This window comes from Sus scrofa, chromosome 2, assembly GCF_000003025.6.
Source record: "Sus scrofa isolate TJ Tabasco breed Duroc chromosome 2, Sscrofa11.1, whole genome shotgun sequence".
Classification (NCBI taxonomy): domain Eukaryota; kingdom Metazoa; phylum Chordata; class Mammalia; order Artiodactyla; family Suidae; genus Sus; species Sus scrofa.
The window spans coordinates 18,227,470-18,239,246 of record NC_010444.4 but is presented as its reverse complement, the minus strand read 5'-3'; the positions used below and the strand labels follow the sequence as shown (position 1 = coordinate 18,239,246).

General features: G+C 46.0%; 1 protein-coding gene across 1 annotated transcript in view; it reads left to right on the top strand.

Moving 5' to 3' along the window:
- The window catches only part of EXT2 (exostosin glycosyltransferase 2), a 139,440-nt gene continuing 127,680 nt past the window's right edge, over nt 18–11,777 (top strand). Inside the window, 5 exon segments of the mRNA XM_021083158.1 lie at nt 18–175; nt 4,165–4,279; nt 7,192–7,579; nt 7,582–7,756; nt 8,933–9,022. Of these exon segments, the coding sequence (XP_020938817.1) occupies nt 4,274–4,279; nt 7,192–7,579; nt 7,582–7,756; nt 8,933–9,022 (659 nt within the window). The 5' untranslated portion in view covers nt 18–175; nt 4,165–4,273.

The following is an 11,777-nucleotide window of genomic DNA, read 5'->3' as shown; positions in this document are numbered from 1 at the left end:
AGTGCCCTCGGTGTCAGACCGCCGAGCCCAGTTGCCGGCTCTCGGCTCTCCGCTGGCTGTAGCAGAGCCGACACCGCTGGTGGCGACCCGCAGCTCCGCACGATCCCTCCTTGGCGGCTGTGGCCCACGCCCAGCGGCATGAGCTGGTGACCAACAGGAGGCAGCCGTGGCCGAGGTAAGTGCGGCCTGGAAGGGCCTGGTGGGCCTTGGGTGCTGGCTTGGGCCTCTCCCGGCCGCGGCGGAGTCGGGCCCCTATCACCGGGGGAGCGCGGACGGCGGGGAGGTCGGAGGGCTACTGGAGGAGACCCTCACCCCCACCGGAGCCACTCACGGTGCTTTCCCGCTTTGGGGGCGCTTTGACTTCTGCCCCGCCCTCTCCTTCACCACCTGGCCCGCCCTGCACTTTGGTTTCCCACCTGCCTCCCTTGCTCACACCTTTCCTTTCTCCCAGAATCCTGTGGCGTCCTTTCCGAAGGGCCCACCCTCTGCCATGACCCCTCTCCGCTGCCTGCTCTTTCCTGCGAGCTGCAGGGATCTGCTTCCTCCCACGGGGATTCTTGAGCTTTGGGCCCTGTGGTGGCCAGTGGCGTCCTGTGCAGGACCTGGCGCTCCCGTGTCAAAGGTGGCCAGTGGTGTCCCGGCCCTGGGCATGTAGTTGAAAGTCAGAAGCATTTGGAGTTTTACTACTGGCTGCAGAAACAGGTATATCTATACAATTTTGAAGTTAAAATTCCTTGGTGTTACTTACTGGGAAGTGCTAATTTAGAAGTGTTCTTATTTGTCTGAAGATAGCTTGAAATAGACATGTGTCAATTTCAGTTCTTCTTTGTCAATGGAGTGCCCTAAGGAGATAAACTGGACTTTGTTTGTAAACTTCAGAGCTCAAAGGCTAGATATGGTGATAAAATATATGACTCAGTTTCTGTCCTTCCTGGCTTCTGCTGACTTGAGCCATGGGGTTGCATATGGCCATGTGAATGGGTAGATTTTGCCTCTCTCAAGTCAGCTGGCTCATTGAGCAATGCGAAAGGTGTATCTAATTCCGGCTTTTAAGGGTAGCAGGGGAGGCAGCTTCACCTGGCGGTTTAGACAGAGCTCCGGCTCCAGAGCTAGGCTGCCATTCTCTATATGCCTTGGCATTTTCTAGTTGTGTGACAGTGGGCAAGTTACTTAGCCGTCCTTGTTACACTTTCCCCATCTGTAAAATGAGAATAATAATAGCTTGTCACATGGCACTGTTAGGAAGATGAAATAAGTTAACTCAAAGTACTTAAAACAGACCTTGGCGTGTAGCAGGGCCAAAGTCATGTGTAGTTATCAGTCCTTTAATTACAAGCATTGTGTTCATTATAGTACAATTCTTGTAAGGGGGCACATGTCTTTATTTTTTATATAAACCATTTTTAGGCGTGGTTAGCTATAATGTAACTTTAATTATAGAGACCCTTATCAGGTAAGGCAATGAATCACAGATTTTCCTGCTTTTGCCAGTATCTGATTCCTTTCTTTTCAGAAACAGTTGGGTTAAGTTCCAGTGTAACAGCAGCCCCAGGAGTTCAGCTGTGAGGGTTTCTCTGAAAAGGTTAAGACAGGAGATTGTGATTGAAAACTAAGTGGATTGGGAGTTCCCGGCATGGCTCAGGTGAAGTGAATCTGACTAGTAACCATGAGAATGAAGGTTCAATCCCTGGCCTCACTCAGTGAGGATGTGTTGTTGCTATGAGACCTGTGGTATAGGTCGCAGAAGCAGCTCGGATCTGGTGCTGTGGCTGTGGTACAGGCCTGTGACTACAGCTCCGTTTCAACCCCTGGCCAGAGAACTTCCCTGTGCTGCAGGTGCAGCCCTAAAAAGCCAAAAAAAGAGAGCGAGAAAGAAAAGAAAACTAAATGGATTGGACGTAGCCTAAAGCACCGAGGAAAGGTTACTCAGGCCAAGTTTAGGAATAAATAATTCCAGGAACAGAAAATGCGAATCATTCTGACAGTAGAGTGGCACTGAAAGATTTTTCCAGTGATTCAGTGCTTGCCATCTGGCCAGGTGATCCCATTGTAGGGATAGTTTTGATGTGCCTCAAGGAGGCTAAAGTTTGTAGGGTTCTGTTGTGAAATTCTTATTTTAACCCAGGTTGGTGTATTATATGGAACAAACATTCACTAGTAGAAGATCCTTTTGGTTTGTCCTCGTCAGGGAAGCTCAGTGTTAGAGGAGAGAAGGGTGGTCATGGGGGGGGGGGCAGGTACAGAAAATTCCATCTGTGGAATTACCTAGCCATTTTTTCTTCCTTTGGAAATGAATTCAAGAAAGAAATTAATCAGAGTTCATCACTGTATAATTCCTCAAAACTTGGTCCTTGAACAGTATGTGCCCTGATGGAACCAGGAAGGCTAGAGACACTCCTTTCTTCAGCAAACACTTAGGTTTATGTGAAATGTGTTCTAGACCCAGTATTAGAATAGTAAGATGCTGACAGGTGGTGGGTTGGGGTGTGAGATGCCCTGGCCAGCACTGGCACTCTAGTGCTTGAGCAGTGTGCAGAAGGGTCCCCCTAAGGCTGGTGGAGTTGGTTGGCTCTTGTTGTCTCCCCGAGAGACCCTGAGGTGTGATCAGGCTCACATTAGCCAGATATCTACTCAGGACCGACTGTGAAAGACAGAAGGCTCCGAGGCAGCATTTCCTGCACCTGGAGGCAGACTGTGTTGAAAGCCAAGCCCGGAATTTAATCCTAACTGTGGCAGAACTGCAAAGGAAGCTGAATGCACAGCCTGGATGGCCACTTCTGCTCACGTCAGGGCTGTGATAGGGAAGAACTGGGCGCCTGAGACGTGGGGTGGAGGCACTGAGGATTCTGAACTCCCCGACTTGCTCAGATCCTCTGGACCTGCAGAAGTATCTCCTGGTCCCTTGTGGAGAAGAAGCTCTCTTGCCTGGAGCTGTGCAGGGCCCTCCCTGGAAGTGGATACCTTGCAAGGTGGTGCTTCTCCTCCCAGGGATCACCTCCCCCACCTCACCCCCAGCCCTCAGCATTGGCTCAGTGGGGAGGTGCAGTCCCCACTGCTGGAGGGATAACCGCGGGACCTGGCTCAGGTGGGCCAGCAGGAACTGGAGGATCACGTGGGACTGAATCTTGAGAGTGTCAGACCAAGACTGGGTAGTGGTGGACCGCAAAGCCCAATGGGAGAGACTCTTGGGGGTATTCTCATGATTCAGGATTTAATGCCCTGGCAAGGACAAGCCGGTCCAGATATGCTGCTGGGCAGGCTCCTAGAAGCTTGGACATGACAGGGACACCCCATTGGTTTTCAGCTGGGGGCGATTTTGCCTGCCCAGTGGATTTTTGGCAACTGTCTGGATATATTTTTAATTGTCACAACTAGAGGTTGCTTCTGGCTTCTGTTGAGTAGAGGCCAGGGATGCTAACGACACCTTCCACATTGTACGGAGCAGCTCCCCACAAAAAAAGAATCATCTGGCCCCAAATGTCTGTAGTGCTGAGGTTGAGAAACCCTAGTCCGGAGTAGATGAGGGGTAGGTGCCAGAGTGGTGTTGCCTGAATATTAAGGAAGGGATCAGAAAGTTCAGGAAGGTGGGATTTGAAATGGATTTGTTACTTGAGGCCAGAGACACACCTCCTGCCCTTGTTCCCGGGAGAGCCCTCTGGTGTATGGAACCCAGGGAGGGGACCAGCATCTTTGAGGGGCTTGTTGGTTCTCCTCTGTAGGCCAGGGTTGACTCTATGAGTTGTGACCATGGAACTGGGTTTCCCGGTAGCAGTGAGGATGATATAGCAGAGCCAGGGTAGACGCGATAGACATGATATCCAAATAGTCCGTGTGTCTGAACCTACTGTGATGCTAATAGAACCTGGCCTTCCTGTAGATAATATAGGTGGGCAGCCAACTAGGGTATTGCTTCACCTGTGCAACCAGGAAAAAAAAAAAAAAATCAAGAGCTGGCAAGTAGAAGGGACGTTGGCTGCTTCAGTAGCAAAATCCCTCTCACCTAGTTTTCAGATGTGAGCCGACTCACAGCTCCCTGCACCCCCACCCTTGTCTCTGATTCGTTTGTGGGGGCACTTATGGGGGGAACCCAACTGTGACAGGTAGGAAGCAAAATGGGATGCCTGGGACTGTAACATAGTGGGTGTCAGCCTCTCTTCTTTCCAGCCCTCCTGCTGCCCACTCGAGACTGTGGAGCAGGTCATGCTCCTGCCCTCGGAGTTCCCGTGGCTCCTGGTCCCCTCCAGCACTTGGTGTTTGAAGCGTACATTTTTCCATGCTGGTGGGTAGACGATACCTCGTTGTGGTTTTACTTTCCCTGTCCATTAATTAGACTAAACATCTTTTCAGGTGTTTATGTGCCGTTTTTGTTTACTCTTCTGTGATATTCCTGTTTAAGTTTTTTGTCTAGTTTTCTAATTTTGTTTGTTTTGGATTTTTTGTCTGTTTCTCATTACTTTGTAGGAGTTCTTTATTCTGGTTGCTAGTCTTGATTATGTATATTTCAGGTATCTTTTGGATGTGGAGTTTTCTTGATAGGAAGATTTTTAAATTTTGACTCAGTTTCTTTAATGTTATAGAACTATCCAGGTTTGTTATTATTTTTCCTTGAGACTTCTGATAAGGAATATTTTTAAAGAATTTGTGCATTTCATTTAAGTTTTCAAATATTTTGGCATAAGTTTATGGATATCTTTTTTTTTTTGGATTTTTGGGGCCATACTCGCAGCATATGGAGGTTCCCAGGCTAGGGGTCAAATCAGAGCAGTAACTGCCGGCCTAAGCCACAGCCACAGCAACATCAAATCCGAGCCACATCTGTGACCTGCACCACAGCTCACGGCAATGCCAGATCCTTAACCCACTGAGTGAAGCCAGGGATCAAACCTGCAACCTCATGGTTCCTAGTCAGATTCGTCTCCACTGCACCACAATGGGAACTCCATGGATATCTTTTAAATAATGCACTTTTTAGCGTTACGATCTCCTTTTCATTCTGGGTATTTATTTGTGCTTCCCCTGCTTTATCTTGGTTAACTTTACCAGAATTATATCAAATGTCGATTTCTTTAGTCTTCTTTAACAAAAGTTTTAGCTCATTGATCCTATGTGTTTTTAATTAATTTCCAGGCTTGTATTTATTATTTAATTCCTTCTATTATCTTTGGATTTATTTTCTTGTGATAATGTCTTTTTTACAGTTAATCTGCAATGCATGAAAATTCGTAAAGCTCATATGTGGATACTGTTTTTGTCCCCTTAACCTCAGTTTGGTCATATGTGAAAACAGTGTTTTTCAAACTGTGGGTGATCGATTATTGGGTGGTGTAATTGCTCTCGTAGGTTATAGACAGTATATTGACAAAGCAGTAGGATAACAGACTAGAAGAACACGGTGTGGATCACATGTTCTGTGGCCAGACTATGCACTAAGGTTAAACATTGTTTTGTGAAACTTACTTCGAATACACACACATCTGTGTCTGTATTGGGTCACAATATAAAATATTTTCTTTTTTAAATTTAAGATTTTTATTTTTTCTATTATAGTTGATTTACAGTGGTCTGTCAATTTGTGCTCTACAGCAAAGCGACCCAGTCATAAGTATATATATACATATATATATATACTTTTTCTCACATTATCCTCCACCATGTTCCATCTCAAGTGACTAGATACAGTTCCCTGTGCTACACAGCAGGATCTCATTGCTTATCCACTCCAAATGCGGTAGTTTGCATCTACCAACCCCAAACTCCTAGTCTGTCCCACTTCCTCCCCCTAAAATATTCTTATTGTAGGTTTTAGTTTAAAAAAAAAAAAAAGAGTTTGAAAGTCACTATGTTAAAAGGTAGTTTGTCTAACATTAGTAAAGATTTCAAACCTGGCTGCACAAAATAAACATGTGAGGGAGGGGCTTGCTAAATTGACAGAGTCTGTGATCTTATTTTAGACCTACGAATACAACCCTCTGGGTGCTATGTTTTAACAAGCTCTCTCCATGTGATTCTTTCCATTTGGGTGTTTGGGAGCCTCTAATTCAGGATAGAGACAGACCTTGAGAGCCTGTTGGGAAGTTCTAACATTGGGCATGTGGAGAGGGCAGCTCCTTGCATGCGTGTGTCCCAAGACCTCCTCTCTTCTAGCTCCAGGAGAGACACGTAGAGAGGCAAGAAAGCCATAGTGTGGGCCTGGTGGTAGCAGGGGTTGGAGGCAGGTTAGGAACATCCTGATCTTTGTTAGAATGACAGAAAAAGTGAACCAGCTCTCATACCTGCCTTTATGTCGTGGGATTAGTGAGCATGTATTGAATGGCTGACATATACACCCCAAAGATGATACTCTTTAAGCTTAAAAATGTATGAACGTTCATACAGTAGTCCATGGCAAGCACGTTTCTTGATATATTCCAGATCTTGTTCTCAGAAAGACACAAGTTGAAATCATTCATGACCATTCAGCACATTTTACCCAAAAAGCTGACAGTGATTGCAGCATTCAAGGCTTGACAAGACCCCACCAGTAGGCAGGAAGCAGCTTTTATGAAGTGGGCACGACTGGGGGGAGAAGTCCATTTAGCCAGAGTGAAAGTGGCTGAGAAACCCTAAGATGGTCTGTGAGCTTTCAGTCATTTCCCATTAGCATCTAAATTCCTCTAAGGTAGGTCTTTGCTTTCTTCTTTCTTTCACAGCACGTGGTGGATGCTCTGTGACAGCGAGTGAATGAAGGAGTGAATGCAAACAGACTCTAGGAGAGCCAAATGTTGGTCTTTCCAGCTAAGCATCAGTTTGTTAGGCGAGTGTTTAAAAACAAAATGAAGCAACTGTCTTCGGCTGTCCCACTTAGGCTTTTTTTTGCTTGGTCAGTGCCGTTCTTCCTAGGCCCACACATTTACCAGCTTTCGCTTTCAGGAATATGTAGTTATAGAATATAGTTATATTTTACATGATGTAACAGTCTTTCTATTAAGCAGTATATGTAGTTATTCAATATATCACATAGCATGTATTCATATGTACCAGTGTTTATTTACTTCTGTGTTTTATTTGTAAGGAGGGTCAAAAATGCCTTTGCCTTATTTCATCAAGCCACCTAAGGGAAGGAAATAGGCGTATTTCAAGTCGAACAGCCCTTTCCAGGGCCCCTTGGCACCCTCCAAGCTTCATTCTTCTCTCTTGTCCCCTGGTAACCAGGCGTGTGAGGGCGAGGCTGTCTGTGTCATTATGTGTGCGTCGGTCAAGTACAACATCCGGGGTCCTGCCCTCATCCCGAGAATGAAGACCAAACACCGCATCTACTACGTCACCCTCTTCTCCATCGTCCTGCTGGGCCTCATCGCCACGGGCATGTTTCAGTTCTGGCCGCACTCCATCGAGTCCTCGAGCGACTGGAGCGTCGAGAAGCGCAGCGTCCGCGACGTGCCGGTGGTCAGGCTGCCGGCCGACAGCCCCGTCCCCGAGCGCGGCGACCTCAGCTGCAGGATGCACACGTGCTTCGACGTCTACCGCTGCGGCTTCAACCCCAAGAACAAGATCAAGGTGTATATTTACTCGCTGAAGAAGTACGTGGATGACGCGGGGGTCCAGTGAGCAGCACCATCTCGCGGGAGTACAACGAGCTGCTCACGGCCATCTCGGACAGCGACTACTACACGGACGACATCACCCGGGCCTGCCTCTTCGTCCCGTCCATCGACGTGCTCAACCAGCACACGCTCCGCGTGAAGGAGACCGCGCAGGCGCTGGCCCAGCTCTCCAGGTGTCCGCCAGCCTCCAGGGCACTGGAGGGAGGGAGGGAGGGAGGGAGGGAGGGGCGGGCAGAGGTGGGTTCCAGCCCCGCTCTTGTCTCCGGGGCGGCGATGCGGGTGAGCGCCTGGCCTGTGTCCCACGTTCCCTGCTCCTGCTGTGGGTTCCCAGCTTTCCAGCATTGAGAAGCTAAGGACGGCTCTTCTTCCCATACTTCTTTTAAATAGTTCCCCCTCTCTTACTCACATGGTGCACATTCACTGTAGAAAGTCTGAAAATACAGGTAAGCAAAAAAGAATGCAAGATTCGTTCCATAATCCTGCCACTAAGAGATAAGCCTTAGTATTTTGATATTACTTTTCAGTCATTTTTGTATAAAAAATATACTCAGGCATGTATGAATGTATTTTTGTATTATGTATATATATACGCATGTGTATATGTACGTTTTTGTCAAGAATGGGATCACACAGCAAAACATGTTCTTTTGCTGCCTTTTTCCTTTAATTTATTGTGAATATGTATCCAAATAATTTCCTCTTTATTTATCAGTTCTGTATAATTTTAAGGGCCGTATAGCATTCCAGTTTACACACATTCCATAATGTATTTAACCAGCCTTCTGTATTTTATTTATTTTTTGTTTCTTTAACCAAATGATGACCTTTCAGGTTTTCATTCACATCAGCAGTTCTGTAGTGGACAAGCCTGATGTATACATCCACCCAGTTTTCCTTTCTTTTTATTTATTTATTTGTTTGCTTTTTAGGGCTGCACCCGTGGCATATAGAGGTTCCCAGGGTAGGGGTCAAATTGGAGCTACAGCTGCTGGCTTACGCTACAGCCACAACCATGCAGGATCTGAGCCACATCTGCGACCTACACCACAGTTTGTGGCAATGTTAGATCCTTAACCCACTGAGTGAGGCCAGGGATTGAACCTACAACCTCATGGTTCGTAGTCAGATTCGTTTCCCATGCGCCATGACAGGGACTCTCCCAGTTTTCCTTTCAAGGGGCCAGGCCAGTGTCTGACGCACTGTTGGGATTTCCAGGCGTTCACTCTGCGTACCTGACAAGGGGCCCTGTTGTGGGTTGGAGATACTTGCTGCTTGTCATCCAGGAATTGACTTGTCTGTTTCTTCATAGTTGACATGTGAATTCTTCTCCATGTTCAATTTCTTAACAGGTGGGATCGAGGTACCAATCACCTCCTGTTCAACATGTTGCCTGGAGGTCCCCCAGATTATAACACGGCTCTGGATGTCCCGAGAGATAGGTAGGTGTGTTGGGGGTTGTCCCCATGATAAGTTTCTGGGGATTAGAAAAACGCAAGACCCTTTGGTTTGTGTGAAATCATATTTCTAAACCCACTGGGACATACTTTGCAATCAGAATTGTTCGTTAAAGTGGAAAACTGTCCTAGGCCTTTCCCTCCTCAAAACACGGAAGCATTGAGACCTGCCTGTGTCTGTAGTGGGAAAGTGATGAGAGCTTTAGGTCTGGTGGAGCAGCTTAAAAAGCACTTTTTGTCTTAGTCTGGGTGATATGCTCCTGTGTGCAGCACTCACACACCCTAAAGCTGGCTTCTTCACTGGCTTGTGTCAGCTCCCTCTGCATGCGACAGCATTTGCCAGAAGTAGAGCACAGCTAATGAGGGGGAGGGTGTGAATGCGTGAAAGTGAAACCAGGAGCCTGTATCATGTGGGAAGCGAGGCCACCCGGAGTATCATATACTCTGTGTTGTTTTGGTCAGTGCGCTTCTTACCCTCCTCCTAACAAAACTTCCAGGCAGGCAGATGTGGTCAGAGGTGGCCACCGTCACATGATTGCAGTGGTTTTTGTTTTGTTTTGTTTTTGCCTTTTCTAGGGCCGCTCCCGCGGCATATGGAGATTCCCAGGCTAGGGGTCTAATCGGAGCTGTAGGTAGATGCTGGCCTACACCAGAGCCACAGCAACTCAGTATGCAAGCCACATCTGCGACCTGCACCACAGCTCACAGCAATGCCGGATCCTTAACCCACTGAGCAAGGCCAGGGATCGAATCCACAGCCTCATGGTTCCTAGTCAGATTCGTTAACCACTGAGCCACGACAGGAGCTCCAAGATTGCAGTTTTGAGTTCACTTACTTTGTATCAGCCCTTTCGTCCAGGGACTGTACCACTTTGGTCAGAGGCCTCCTGGAAAGCTCAGGAGGGAGGCGCCGCCTAAGGTTCCTCTTGTAGTACTTGGTTCAAGGCTCTGAAGAGAGCAGAGTTTGGGCCCAACATAAGGGTCCTGGGAAATGCTCAAGGTAGGGGATTCTTGTAAGGTTGCATATGAACTCATTTATAACCAGCATTACTAGAGTTGGTGTTTAATTCTTGAAATCATTGCTGTTGAAGAAGATGAGAGAACAACCCGAGGCCAACTGTGGTCTCAACTTATTAGAGGCCAATGTTGTTCATTTATGAAAATCTACACTTAGTACTGCTTTTCCCCGGAAGATTAAACCTAAGCCCTCTTTGCTTTAAGTGATTATCTAGAGTCAGTGTTGAGTTTCTATCTGGAAATACAATTATCACCAGCAAAGACATACTCCAGGACCATTTCTCAGCTTTGGTGTAGAAACCACTTTGGACGATAGAGGGCAGGCAGGCTACACAAAGTCTGTAGATCCAGCTAGATCCCTGATTTGGCTCTCAGCCTCAGCGTTTCTGAGTGGGCTACTGTTTTATGCATTTGGTTGTGCTGGGAAAGTGAAATACTTTAGGGAAAGGAAAGAGCTGTTAGGAATGCAATGTCTTCACCTGCTGTTCTGGGTTTATTTTGAGAAGGGCTTATTTCTGTTTAGGACATTTCACTTTTTGCTGACATTTTGGTATATGTATCTGTGTGGGAGATGGATTTTCTTTTTATCAAGTGCACATGTTAAATGGGGTTTCATTTCTCTATAGGAGAGTGTCAAGTAGTCAGGAGAGAGTTTTAAGTTCTTGCTAGCACTTAGGTGTTAAGGATCAGAAAGGTTAAATCATTTTCCCTATGCATGCAGTTTTTGTAAGTGATTATAGGCAGTCCTGTAGCAAGTAATGAATCACCGTGTAGTCCTCCTTTATCTTTGCATGCGGGAAGTTTCATTGTGAAGCCTAGGTGGTCTTCTGGTTGGGGTAAGGAAGAGTAGATTTGTTTATTAATTTTTCTTGTTCTTTGTCCTGGCTCCTGGATTCAGAGGAGACGACCCATGAGTGTAGAATGGCTTTGGCAGGAGCCGCATATCTGATTATTCATAAATTAGAAAACACGCTGGGTTAGATTGTTTCTAAGATTCCCTTGAAATCTAAAGTTGTAGGTGTGATTAAGAATTATTCAACTCAGGAAAATGCAAGTTCCAGGACTGAAGGAAATGTCAGCTCAGCAAATATATCTTTTATGCTGTTTGAGTCTGTTTTTTTCTTCTCAATTTTTAAAAATCACATGCATGATACGCATACACTTTCGTCGTACAGCTGGAACAACATGCAAGTGTGCGAGGAGTATGCTTTCAAACCCTCCTCTGCTTTTACTCCCTTACTGAAAGGTAATCACTCTTCTCAAATACTGTCAAATACTGTGTGTTTTTCTAGTCTTTAGTCAATGAATTTATTGTCCAACACACACACACACACACACACACACACATATATATACACATACCCATTTTATCTCATTTTAACTTAAATGAGAGCAATTTATACTTTTCTAATGCCTGACTTTACTGATCTTTGTTTTCTCAGATACCTTCTGTAATTTTACTACTACCTTAGATTTTGGTTATCCTTTCTTGTTATGGAAAAATTTAAACCTATATAAAAAAGGGAGACTGGTACAGTGAGCCCCACATACCGACTGTCCAGCTTCGTGAATCATCGATTTATCTGTTCTCCTCCCCCACCTCCCACCAGATTGTCTAGAAGCAAATCCCAGATGTTGTATCATTAGATCTATAACTATTTCCATTTGAGACTCTGCATGATAAGAGCTTTTTAAAAAATATAACTACACTACTATTCTTATA